Raw genomic sequence first — 13,595 nt, forward strand, 5'->3', positions numbered from 1 at the left:
AAATGAGTGGCAAACACTTTCAGCTTTCTGGCTTCACTGTGGGATCCAGTGTAGAACACAACTAAACTGTCAGAGAACCTCCCTAAGTCACATTTTACCTGATAAGTAAGAGTTTCCAGAAAAACGGTGACATGTATGGGAAGGAAAGTAGATTGTTTAACTCACTCTGAAAAATTCCCTTTTGATTCATAGACTGTCTGCACGATCGAAACATAAGAAACCGTCTCTTTCTCTCATCAGACTCTTAATTCCCAGACAGGTACTCAGGGGGGCAACGGGGTCGTGTTAGCGCCCGGAAAATCGGGGTCCTGAGGGATAAGAAAGGAGGAGCCGAATGCCAAGTGAGGGAGAGGCACTGACTCGGCGATGGGGTGGGCGGCTCGGATGCCGCTTAAACCGTTTGTAAGGAAAATCAAATATCCTATTTGGGGGAAAAAAAGAGAACTTACTGTGGAGGTCCAAGGACACGGGCTTTCTGCAGCTGGAGCCAGAGGCGATCTGGGGCGTGAGGGGCTCCCCGCAACGGGCTCGAAACCGCATCGTGGCGTGCGTTCCCAGCAAACAAGACCTGGCTTCTCCAGGGAAGACCTTAGCGATGACTGATCCTCTGGATAGTCCTCGTCCAGGTCGGTGGACCCTAGGGAAACGCTGTGGGGTTGAGGAGGTCAGCGTTTTTCCTCCTGGGACTGAGGAAGAGAACAGAGCAGTCCACGCAGTCCTGGGGCCGCAGACGGGAGGACCGGTTGGCAGAAGCCAGCGTTAAGAATCCGTACTCTGAAGAAGACTCCAGACACTGGCGGGGTAGGAGAAGATGTCGCAATTTGAAAGGACCGTGCCCTCCATCTCCTGTGTGGGATTTTTAAGTTCTTCTAGCGAAACCTGTTCCATTATCTATATACTTGGTGGTGGTTGTGTAAATTACTACAACTCCATTGGAGGTCAACTCAGAAATATCTAGAAGACTTGAGGACGCAGATTCCAAGCAACTCAGCAGTGGACTGACTCATGTGTTGAAGCCCTGCCCCCCAGTGAGGCTGAATCTGCAGCTGGGGTCTTTAGTAGGCAGTTAAGGTTAAGCGAGGTCATAGGGTGGGACTCTAAACTGATAGGATGAGGGAGGGAGAGCTCGCTCACCCTCTTTCTCCCTTCTCCCCACCCCTTCCTCCCTCTCTAACGTGTGGACATAGCCAGAAGGTGACCAGCTACAAGCCAGAAAGAGGGCTCTCACCAGAACATGACCAATACTGCCACCCTCACCTCAGACATCCAGCTTCCAGAACTGGGAGAGAATGAATTCCTGTTGTTTAAGCCACGGGGCTGGTGGTGTCTGTCACGGCAGCCCGAGCAGACCACGACGGTGGCTACCCTAGAAAGTTCTTCTATGTACATGTGAAGGGAAGGGAAGGGTACGCATTACAGTGCTGTTCCTAATGGTAATATTGTGAAGACAGTCCAACTTCCTGTGGAGAAATCTAAACTGTTGGTTCGCATCACAGAATTCTATAGAGCAGTTGGATGAACACTGTTAGCATGATCGACGTAAATAAATGTCAAGAAATAAGTCAAAAAAAAAATGAGCTCAAAAAGATATTCATGCATGATACCAGGTAAAATTTGAAACACCTGAAACAATAGCGTATAATTTTAGGGATACAGACGTGTATAGTAAAAGTACAGACGACTGCCTGGAAATGACACCCACCAACTACTTCTGAGAAGGGAGAGGAAAATGATAGTGGAGGCAAGAGAGGACTTTTTGCTGTATCTGTAATGTCTTATGTCTTAATAAGAAATGAGATTTGTGCCAGTTTCAGCGACGTGTTTGCATCTCTTACATCTGTGTGCTGCCTGTTACATTTTTGCAGGTTTCACATATTTCTGATGTAGGAGGTGTTTTGTTTCGTCACCTGGATTCTCAGCAGGACAGTAGCCCTTGCCAGACAGACCTCTTCTTTTCCACCTGTATTATATTATATACGCTGCAGTAAAGAGCCCAGAGAAGTTTAGGTGACTTGGCCAAAGGGTCCAACCTAAACAGTGACTCGAGGATTAGAAACTGGTTGTTCGCCTTTTCCCATAGTTGTGTATGTCTGTTGATTATATTCTGTAGACACAGGGGCTCCAACTTTATCGTCCAACCCCCAAATAATCCGCATTTGAGCCCATCGGATCGTCCCCGTGCCCCAGACCAGAGCCGCAGGTGCCGTGCGACCTATCCCGCTGGCTCACGACATCGGCCTGCTTAGGAGAGTCCAGATTTTCCACTTTTGAATAAAAGGACATAAGGAAATGAGACAACGGATCTGGAAGTTTTTCTAAATGATCACGAAGTCAGCAGAAGCTTTAAAATGGAGGTTGTGAAGATTATAATTAATTTTGGCCCAGAGATTTTATTGAGGACACATATGCTTTGTAAGATAGATTTTCGATACTGTTCAACATAGATGTACAGCATGAGAACTAGTAGTTCTTTATACTGAATTTCCAAATTAATCCAAATATTGAATTTTCAAAAAATGGATGACGTGAAGGATTCCACGATGTAATATTGAAACGATGGGTAGGAAATATTCGGGGACATTAAGAATCAGTTGCAATACTGCGACACCTAACAAATCCTGGCGAAAATAAGCATGTTTCACACGTGCTCTTGATCACGTTTCACATAGCTGGGGTGCGGAATTTGGTTGTGTTAATTAGATAGTGTCGACCTTCCTCAGACACCTGATAGGATTCTTTAACCTACATTTCATGAAGAATAAATCAGTAAAAGGACTTGAAGGAGAAAGACTGGATTTATTGTGAGGAATGACAAAATACAACTTATGCACAATTTCATACTACATATTTACCCAAAACACAGAGATGGGGAGAGGCGATATTCACACACAATGGCTGGCGTGCACGTGTGCACGCACAAACACACACACACACACACATACATGTGCTTAGCTAGACAGGTAAGAAAATGGTCTCTACTCTTGCTCAAATTAGGTTGCTGTCTTTTTCATGATCTGGCCTCTGCCGATTCTCTACAGTGTGTCCCAAAATTGCTTCCATCATCAGGGCCCTTATCTCTATTTATAAAAACAAACAAACAAAACAAAAAACAACCTCAGCCTCCTGTTCAAAATTCATTTTAAATCCTGGGTAAGTGGTATTCCTAAAATGTTCTCTTCTTTCAGCATGCCTGGCAAAACGTTGGTGTGCTCTGTGTCCTCTGGCCAGATGCCTCTGTGATACTACCCTGTCTTAATCCTAGTCCTCTGGGAAGGAAGAGGCCTTTCTGGTCGGGTTAGCAGTGAAAACGTGAAGGCCATGACACTTCACTGAACAGTCCTAGGACGTGGCAGTTCGCGGGTGTTCAATAAGTGATAGTGTGTGCTTGCTACTTGCGTTTATAATTTATTTCCCAATTTATATGGTTTTATATTTGATTCATCCACAATGTATTTCCAACAGACATAAAAGGTACTTCCAAATTTCTAATGAAAAAAGACAGAAATAATGTAATATAGTGTACCCATATATTTTTTCAATAGCTTAAAATTCCTTTAAAGGACCTTATCCAGAACATAATTTACTTTGACTATGGGTGTTTCTTTGTTTATATGCAGCTAATTCTTTTATATATGGCACTTTTCCCCAAACTGAGTCTATAGAACTATGTTATTAATTTTTTTGTTAAATGTGAAGGGAAAAAAAGTTTCATTTTTAGAGACCTGAGGGCCTATGGCTGACTACCTATTATACAACATGGGACACTGAAGTGTACAGTGTAACCAATGCCCTTCCTTTTTCACACTGTATTATAGAACGCTTATTAATATATGCCGGGGCACTGTATTTGTAAATATTGAGGCTGACTATATAAACTTGGACTTATATTTTTTATTCATTTTTATGTTATCTTCCTAACCTAGTTTTTAAATGCAGTTGAATTTTTTACTTCTTTTATTTAAATTATAAAATTTATGTTCATATAAATTCAAAGGATACCTAAGTATGGTGACTAAAAAGAAAACATCTTCACCTTCTCCCAAATCACACCATCTTCCCCCAGAAGTAACCATTTTAAACAGTTTAGTGACTCTCTTGTTAGTCATTTTTATATGAAACACTGAGTTCGTACCTCACATAGTCAGAGGAAAATGTCAAACGTCTTCAAGATTGGATTGGAGGGAAAAATATTTTTAAAAAATCTTCAAATGATATATTTTACTCTGATAATTCCATGGTTTACATTTTGAATAGTGTCAGATTGGCTTTAAGTGAAATTTTTTACTTTCTATTAACATAAATAATTCGTTACCAAAGAAGTGGCTTAAAGAATAATACAACTTCTATAAATTTTCTTGAATTGTGCTTGATACATTACATCTTTGACTTTGATCTTTCTTTAAATCCTTCGACTCGTTTATGTCTAAACTATCAGGATAAGCACAACCCAAACCGCACCTTTGCTCAAGTGGAGACAGGCCCCTGACGCCCCCTAGTGGCACGACTTCCACGCTCCATCGTGCGTGGCCAGCCCACTAACTTCAGCGAGCTTCCCTCTTTCCTTCATTTACCGAATACTTAAACTTGCGCTTGAAATTATTTGGTCAAATGAGCCATCCCCAAGAAAGCAGTGTAAAATGATTTGGAGGGTAATGGCCACGTATAAAATATCAAGTAATAAATTTTATCACTATCGTGAGTCTCTGATCTTCCAAGTTAATTTGCTTGTCTTGCCTGCCTTCTCTTGGCCACACCATGACTCTCTACTATTGAACTTACAAAGACTTAAATCTATTCCTTTTTTTAAAAAATTATCTTTTTTTTTTTTTTAAATTTCACTTCTCCAGACTTATCGCTCTCCTGATGTGTGACTTCACTCATTTTCCCGAACAACGACAGAAATAACCACTGGATTCACTTTTCTGCGTCTCTCCCTCTGAGAATATAGGCCACCAGCCTCCCATGTAAAGATGGCACCTGACGAGGAGTGATGAGCGCAGTCAAGGGTGGAGTCAGCGGGCCTGACTCGAAGTCCGGTGTCTCCGTGAAGTCGAGCTGGTCCCTTAAACTGTCTGCGTCTGTTTCCTCACCCATAAAGTCAGAACGATGATAATAGTATCCAGTAGGCACAGGACTTAAATACAAAAATCCAGGTGAAGGAGGTAGACCAGTGCCTAACACATAGTAAGCGCCTGACAACTGTTACTTAACATTGCTGTTTCACCAGAGCCCTGTGCGTAAGAGCAAGCTAGCATGAATGAAAGATTCGAACCCAACCTCTTTTTTTCAAACCAAACAGCTTTTCATTAGTCAGGCCCTCCCCATCCCTTGTTTAAGTGGTGGCGGTCACCTCATAGCTGGCCTTCCAGCCAGCAGTCCCTCCCAATTCCAATTCACTGTCATCAGTCAGATTTGTCTTCCTAAAAATAAGGTTGACCTTTGTGGTTCAGGATATGATGAACTAGTTTCCCTGATGAAAACAACTATAAAAGCTAATATATGAAACAGCCGTGCGAAGGAACTGGGAGCGCCCGGTTCAGGCAGGACTTGGGAGAACAGGGCCCTGGGGAGGGCGGGGGGCGTCCCACGCGCACCACAGCTCCTCCCGAGGAGAAACAGGCTGGAATTCGGGGGCTGCCTAAGTGTCTAGAACTCGAGAGGAAAATTTATAGAGAGCAGGGATCCAAGGCGAAGTGAAATGAGAAAACCGTCCAGCTGCCCTCCGCCCTGTGACACGGGCTAACCCCTGAGTGACGCGGCCGGGGGATGCAGCAGACAGCGCCAGAGAGAACAAAGAACGGAGCGGAAGCTCATGTAGGCAGCCAGGCAGTGCTGCAAAGGTCGAAATTTGAATTCAAGGCAAGCTGAAGGGGGCAGGGGACGCGGCAAGTTCCCTGGGCGTTCAGTCAAGACACCCATTTTGTATCCTGGGAGTGAGTGAGGCCTCCTCTCTCCATTCACTCCAATGCTTGCTTCTTGTCTTGTTGGTAATAGCCATTTCTTTTAAATAATTTTTTAAAATTTTCAATTAGAGTTGGCATACAATATTATATTGGTTTCAAGTGTACAACATAGTGATTAGACAATTATATATATATGAAGTGATCACCACGATGCCCAACATCCGTCTAGCTCCATACATAATCATTATAATGTTATCGACTATATTCCCTATACTTTATATCCATGGCTGTTTTTATAACTGAAGATTTTCATCTTAATCTCTTCCCCTTTTTACTCATCCCCAACCCCCATCTGGCAACCATCAAACTGTTCTCTGTATCTGTGAGTTTGTGTTCTGTTTTGTTTTGTCCTTTAGAGTCCACATGTACATGAGATCATATGACATTCGTCTTTCTCTGTCTGATTTACTCAACTGAATACCCTCTAGGTCCGTCCATGTTGTTGCAGGTGGCAAGAGTTCATTCTCTTTTATGGCTGAGTAATATTCCATTGTATGTATGCACCACCTCTTCTTCATCCATTCATCTCTAGATGCACACTTAGATTGCTTCCAAATCTTGGCTATTGTGAATAATGCTGCAATGAACATATAGATGCATATGTCCCTTCCAAGTAGTGTTTTGGGTTTCTTTGGATAAATACCCAGAAGTGGGATTGCGGGGTCCCTCTTTGTCTCTTGTTATAGCCTTTGTTTTAAAGTCTATTTTGTCTGGTATAAGTATTGCTCCCCAGATTTTCGTTGTCTTTTGTTTGTTTGTTTGTTTCCATTTTCATGGAATAATTTTTCTATCCTTTTACTTTAAAATCTGTGTATGTCTTTCAATCTAAAGTGAGTCTTTTGTAGGCAGCACATGTAAGGGTCTTATTTTCTTATCCATTTAGCTACTGTATGTCTTTTAATTGCTGCATTTAATCTATTTACATTTAAAGTAATTGTTGATTGATGTATAGTTATTGCCATTTTATTATTCACATATTTATCTTTTTTTCCTTCTTCTTCTTAAAATTCCTCCAACATTTCCTGTAATACTGGCTTGGTGGTGATGAACTCATTTGGCTTTTTCTTGTCTGGGAAGCTCTTTATCTGTTTTTCAATTCTAAATGATAGCTTTGCTGGGCAGAGTAATCTTAATTGTAGGTCCTTGCTTTCCATCACTTAGAATATTTTGTGCCAGTCCCTCTGGCCTGCAAGTTTCTGTTGAGAAATCAGCTGATAGTCTTTTGGGAGCTTCCTTTTGGTAACTAACTGCCTTTCTCTTGCTGCTTTTAAGATTGTCTTTAACCTTTGTCGTTTTAATCACGACGCCTCTTTGGGTTCATCTTATTAGGGACTCTGTGCTTCCTGGATTCTATGTCTATTTCCTTCACCAGGTTAGGGAAGTTTTCTGTCATTATTTCTTCAAATAGGTTTTCAATTCCTAGTTCTTTCTCTTCTCCTTCTGATACCCCATAATATGAATGTTGGTACACTTGATGTTGTCCCAGAGGCCCCTTAAACTATCCTCATTTTTTTTAGATTCTTAATCATAGCCATTCTAACAGGTGTAAGGTGGTATCTCATTGTGGTTTTGATTTGCATCTCCTTTATAACTAGTGATGTTGAGCCCCCTTTCATCTATCTGTTGGCCATGTGAATATCTATCTCCCTTGGAGAATTATCTATTCAGGTTTTCTGCACATTTCTCAATTGGATTTTCTTGCTTTTTTTCTCAGGTCAGACAAATTAAAGTTACATTTCCTACAAACCTAGTGAGAATACTGTTAAAAAACAGATCATTGACATCTGACTGTCACATAGTTTGAACATCTGTAGAAATCATCACATGAAGTAAATTTCTTAAAATTTAAATGCTGAACCATAATCTAAATCAAAAGATAACAAAAAATGCACACAACACATATGGCAAAGAATAAATTCCTTTGTATATAAAGAGCTCTTACAAATTAATAAATTTTAATAAATCCAATAGGAAATTAGGCAAAGAATGTGGATAGACAAAACACAGAAAAAATATACATCCTAAACATGAAAAGACAATGCCTGTCATAAGAGAAATAAACATTAAAACTATAATGAGATATTTGCAAGTCGTCTGATTGGCAGAAATCAAAAAGTTTGGTAATACCTTATTAAAGAATGGGCATTTTCATGTATTGTTGAGAATATAATTTGGCAAAAATCTATTTGGAGGATAGTATCTATCAAACTTTAAAATGTTTAAATTAAAATTCATCTATCTTTTGACCCAACTATTTCACTTGTAAGAATTCTACCAATATACTCACACGTATATGCATCCTCTGCAATAAGTCATAAGTCGCTGGGGCTTGAATGGGAAGGAGACTTTTATTTAGAACTCTTTGAAACTTGTTCATGTGGATTTTTAAGTATATTGCCCTCTTACAAATATAAATCTTAACTTAAAGGCCATAATTTTCACATGTGAAGCATGTTTAGTAAGTATAGTTTTGGTAGATATAGAAAGAAACACTACATAATTAGGAATTAAAGATACTATGAAATACTTAATGTTCACGAGCACATGCCATTGTAGCTTCAATCAGAAAAAAATCTTGTCTCAATACGAAAAAACCTACGTCTTCCAGTTGAGCTAAAAATGAACCTGGTGGAACGATTAAAGTCTTATCTGCAATCCTTTATTGCTCAAAAGACCATTATTTGGGTTTAGGAAGAGTTTGACATCTGGAGCGGAGGTCTGGGCACTTTGCCCATGTGTCTTGGTATCAGAGTTGCCGGGGGAAACGCGCTGCAGTCAAGGACGGGATGGGCAGGGCTCTACTTGTGGAGAACAGCCAGAGCAGCTTCAGTGAGCATGGGAGACCGTGGCCAGCAGGCCCCTTCCAGAAGCCCACCCAGGGCAATTAGCCTGCACACGCCTCTCTCGTTGTGCAGCAGGACGCCCCCCACCCCTCCATCCTCTCTCTGAAGAGAACAGATATAGCAGTGGGGTTGGCCAGGTGCCATAGGACATACATGCTTAAAGCAGAACAAAGAAGTACACACTGAGCGAAACAGAGAGAGACGCTGTCGGACAGGGTGCCAACGCCAGCACAACTGTGAGGACTTCATCTCTTGGTAAGGAAGTATTCCAGGTGCAAGGCCCATTCGTATGCAGCACAGTAGGGGTCAAAAGACAGCGAGCAGGAGGCCGCCTTTCCCAACAGACTGGTTCTTTCATAGAAAATAAAGACAATTAAATAGGTCAGAAATTATAATTTCCCTGAGAGGTTTTATCCATAGGGAAGCAGCATAATGAAAGAGTAAAGATATAAGATTTAGAATTCATGTTTTATTTAGTATCTATGCTCAAGTGAGCAATTTTTAAATTTAAGTTCTCTGAACTTTTCTCATGTGTCGTCAGATGAAGCGAATACTACAAGCTTCCAAGTTGTAATATATTAACTGAGACAACAAGTAAAATTCCTAGCACCTATCCTAGAGTATTAAATAAATGCTAACTTAAGGGTCAAACTTGTAGGGACATCTGGATGATACAGTGCTGCTTCGAATTTCTTTGTAGGAAGAAAATTGGCAAATAACATAGTTACCAGTTTTGTTTAATACTTTATTTATCTGAATAACTGAAGAAAAAGCAAATGTTCATCTGTTTTTAAAGCGTTGTACAAAAGGAAAATAATAGGGAAGGTAATGGCTTGTTTGCCAAATTCATTTGCACGTGGGCCAACTTCATTAAACTTAAAGGAAACTCTTAAGTCCTTGGACTCCGGGCTCAAAAAATAGCAGTTGAAATTAATACTGTTCTTGGATTCATGGTTCAAGGAAGTCATTACATTTTCTTTCTTGATGTTGTAGATTTAACAACATATTAGTAGAAACATTTAACTTCTCACATGAATTAGACATGAAGACCAACTGGTGCATATAAACTGAAAATTGAAAATGAATGTTCAGATCTTATGGAACTGTACAACAAACACAAATTTGTTAATTCTAAGCAGGAACAGAAACACAATATTAATAAAGACTGGTCTTTTGCATCATTCTCAAAAATTCTTCCTCATTTATTTCTCCATCTCCATCACGATCAGCTTCATCAAGCATTTCCTGTAAAACAAAATGTAAAGATATGAAAAGTCTATTAAAAATGAATAATATAAATGAATATTCAAATATATACTCAAAACAAAATTTTATTTATTTATTTATTTTATTTTATTTTTTTACAGCTATAACACCTGGTCTTCCTAGGTGGTCTCCCATCCAAGTACTAACCAGGCCCAAACCTGCTTAGCTTCCGAGATCAGACGGGATCGGGTATGTTCAGGGTGGCATGGCCATAGACAAAATTTTATTTTTAATATATTTATGAATACAACTAAAGACTATAAATTATATAAATTATAATCATATTCATATATGCAAATTATAGTTATAAAGTAAGTGAAATATACCTGAAGCTCATCATAACCTAAAGACTATAATTATAATAATTATAATCATATTCATATATGCAAATTATAGTTATAAAAGTAAGTGAAATATACCTGAAGCTCATCATCAGTTAAATTTTCCCCTAGTTCCTTAGCAACTCTCTTGATATTGTTTAATGTTATGCTTCCAGTATCGTCATCATCGAATAATTTGAAAGCCTTCAGTATTTCTTCCTTTTCATCCTTTTCAGTCTTTAAAAACAAAAACAACTAAATGTCTTTAGTCTTTCATTTATTTCTTCTATCAAGCTGGGGTGTAGAGCAACAACGTACCGTTAGCTGAGCTCTGACTTTACTTACTGCTCTGACTTTTAAAATTATGCCAGTGCACTCATATCTGCCCTCAAGGTATTTAAACTCAGGGTTTACAAGTGGAAGAGGCACAGGGTGGTGAAGAGGGTGTATTTCGTATTAACCCCAGCAACTGAGACCCATTACAAAGACGAAGCTCCAAGGGAACAGGGACGTTGTCTCAATAGAGCCTGGCAGAAACAGGCCCTCAATAAATGTTTGCAGAATTCCAGGCTTCAAAATGTGGCCCCATTCTCTCTATCCAGCCACATATCCTATTATTTCCTAACAAAAACCTCTTCTCCGCACTATACAGTCTTCACTACTATCTTGATGTTTTTAATCTTGCTATTCTTATGTCTGAACCCCAGCCATTGTTAAAAATCTAGGTCCAGTTCTTTATCTATGAAACCTCTGAGAGCCCCAGCCAAAACATGTAGAAGGCTACTGCTTATATTTCTTTGAAAAACAGAATCATCACTATACCATTTTTACACTCATTATGGCGAAAAAGTCTTCAAAACTAATGGCGCCAGTTCCTCCTTTGTCGATTTCAGCTATCAATTTTTTAATTTCTTCTTTCTTTGGTTCAAATCCCAAGGCCCGCATTGCAACCTAAAATAGAAACCAAACAAATTATAATATGCCACGATCTCATTCCCGGCTTTTAAATTGCCTATTAATTACTAGATTCTTTTTTTGCTATGGACTACTGTGCCATAGGGTATGTCACTGTCACACCCTAGGCTTTGGCCAACTCATTTATGAAACAAGAATAAAATGCTTAACAAGATATTGTTCTGTCAGTGTGGAGCAGGTGCCTGCAGTGAAGGGACTTCATGTCAAGGTTTCGGAAGGCTACTATTAAAGATTTAAAGATTGCGTTAAGTTAATGATACGGGTTTTTAAAAATGTTTTAGAATTAAAAGTAATTTCAGAACCTTCAGTTCTTTCACATCTATGGTTCCAGACCCATCAACATCAAATAAATCAAAGGCCTCTTTAATTTCTTGTTTTTGGGTTTCATTCAATTCGACTTTTGCTGCCCTTTTCTTCCATTGGTCTGAACTTGTGCGGCAGTTGGATGCCTGTAATAAATACACATGCGGGTGAAAGATAAACTACGTAACTGGAAAAGTTACCAGAATAATTGATGATGAACTAATAAGCATATTCAGATATCCGCTTCTCTACTATATAATGAAGCTCACCAATTTGCCCCTTTCCCTCGGCTAATATTTGTGCCTTTAGTTATTAATATCTTGGTGGAAAGCCTGGTTCTTTTTTTACCAATAGGTTTCCCTTCAAATGTGTGCCTTTTGAGAGAGAGAAGAGGCAAAGGTGTGCTAGAACTGTCGATGTATGTCAGAATTATGTCTAAATGTCTCATCAAAATTTATTTTGTGGGAGATGCTCGATTGGAACATAATACCCTTTCCCACCTTCTAGCCTACTTTTCTATGTTGCAAAGGCTGAAAAAGGAAAAAACAAAAACAAAAACCTACATTTTCCAGGTGAAAAACTACTCCCGGGACCTGGGTAAAAGTTGGACCAGTTATCAGTATCCAGGGAAGGTAGAGGTCATCATCCTGCTATTTGCCATTTTCTGCAGGCAAGCGAGGTCACCAAGTGGCTCCTGGGGCTCTTCTGCAGCCTCGTTACGGTATGGCATCCCCAACTTGGGGGTAGGAAGCAGCGGGGACAGAGACGGCAAGAGGACCCCGCGTTCCTGTGTCCGCAGCTGCCAGATTCACGCGTGCTCAGAGCTGGTTGTGGCAGTGGCCGGTCCTTGATCCCTGGACTGCAGGTACACCAGAGTGGCAGCCTTCCCAATCCCCACCTTCCCAACTCTGGCAGAGCTCGTAGGTCTCCCGGCCAGTCCGTTTTTCAGAATTCAGGACGTCTTTCCTAGAGACCAGGCCCTCTAACGTGGTTTAGCATCTTACTCTTTGGATTCAATTCTTTTCTGGCTAACGGTTTCTGTTACCAGCAGGGAACCTATCGTAGACTGTTGGTGTTAGCGGTTGATGGGTTGATGAGGGGAAAAAATGAAGGGACATCCGCTCCTCTGTCCCTAGAGCCGCGGACAATGCGCTTCTCTCTGACGACCGAAGGAGGGGTTATTAATGACACTCAAGGATCACGAAAAAGGAATTTCAGGAACTAAACAAAATTCCTCCCTTGCTCCGGAGAGAAGCTTCAGCCCAGTCCCCGCCCCAGCAGGAGGACAGTTTCGCACTCACCATGTCGCCCACCGGCGCCCTCAGCCGGGAGCCCCAGTCCTCAACCGCGGGTCGTGCAGACCAACCGCAGCCTCACCGCTCCCCAGCCGTTGCTAAGGCCGCTCTCGCGGGCCAATTGCAGCCCCGCCCACCCCCTGATGATCGACAGTCATTTCACCCAATGGTCAATAAATGAGGCCCTTAAGTCCCGCCCCCTCTCTACTCTCCACCAATAGCATGACGCTTTGCCTTTTCGGTCTACCGTTGAGCGCAACTTTCCGCCTGGTCTCTTAGCGACCAGGCCCAGCCGCGGGGCCCGCCCGCCCCCCTCTTCGCACATGCGCAGAGTGCGGGCGGGGAGGGGGCGTCTCCGCCCGCGAGGTTCGGCGTCCCTGTGTCCCTCAGCGCCGGTGTGACCGTGGACCGCCAGGGACTGGAGCGTCCCGTGGGGCTGGAGGAAAGAGCGAGGTGAGTGGCGCGGTGCTTCCGGAGACTGCCAGGTCCTTGAGGGAGGCGCGGGGAGCCCTCGTCGGCTGCCCTGTCCGCTTCGCCCCGGGCAAGGGTGGGGACCCAGGGCCTGGCGGCTGGGTCCGGCTGCGGGGCGGCGTCCCGCGGGGCTCCCGGGGGCGGAGGGACCGCGCCGCC

The 13,595-nt window shown here is 41.8% G+C and overlaps 2 protein-coding genes and 1 non-coding gene across 12 annotated transcripts in view; 1 reads left to right on the forward strand and 2 right to left on the reverse strand.

Moving 5' to 3' along the window:
- Nucleotides 1–9,530: 9,530 nt before the first annotated feature.
- On the reverse strand, nucleotides 9,531–13,100 carry LOC102883674 (centrin-4). The gene is made up of 5 exons (XM_015593897.2): nucleotides 12,972–13,100; nucleotides 11,670–11,816; nucleotides 11,215–11,343; nucleotides 10,492–10,629; nucleotides 9,531–10,051 (listed from the first exon to the last, which is right to left on the reverse strand). Exons 1-5 carry the CDS (start codon nucleotides 12,972–12,974, stop codon nucleotides 9,962–9,964), a joined length of 507 nt encoding a protein of 168 aa, XP_015449383.1. The 5' UTR covers nucleotides 12,975–13,100; the 3' UTR covers nucleotides 9,531–9,961.
- Nucleotides 10,171–10,289, reverse strand: LOC112484650. Its single transcript, XR_003048100.1, has one exon. It is a non-coding gene; the product is annotated as a 5S ribosomal RNA (ribosomal RNA).
- A 117-nt stretch (nucleotides 13,101–13,217) lies between the features above and the next one.
- Nucleotides 13,218–13,595, forward strand: part of BBS12 (Bardet-Biedl syndrome 12) — a 28,890-nt gene continuing 28,512 nt past the window's right edge. For all 10 annotated transcript variants that reach the window (XR_003048073.1, XR_003048075.1, XR_003048078.1 and 7 more), the window contains exon 1: nucleotides 13,218–13,418. The gene's annotated coding sequence lies outside the window, so the exon portion shown is untranslated. The remainder of the gene's footprint in view (nucleotides 13,419–13,595) is intronic.

This window comes from Pteropus alecto, unplaced genomic scaffold (assembly GCF_000325575.1).
Source record: "Pteropus alecto unplaced genomic scaffold, ASM32557v1 scaffold17, whole genome shotgun sequence".
In the NCBI taxonomy this organism is placed as follows: Eukaryota; Metazoa; Chordata; class Mammalia; order Chiroptera; family Pteropodidae; genus Pteropus; species Pteropus alecto.

What these genes read in the sequence shown, in the direction of transcription:
- LOC102883674 (XM_015593897.2), bottom strand. An exon ending in TAGATGTGAAAGAACTGAAG is followed by an intron (nt 11,344 to 11,669) that starts GTTCTGAAATTA and finishes TTTCTATTTTAG; the next exon opens with GTTGCAATGCGGGCCTTGGG. An exon ending in CCATAATGAGTGTAAAAATG is followed by an intron (nt 10,630 to 11,214) that starts GTATAGTGATGA and finishes TTGTTTTTAAAG; the next exon opens with ACTGAAAAGGATGAAAAGGA.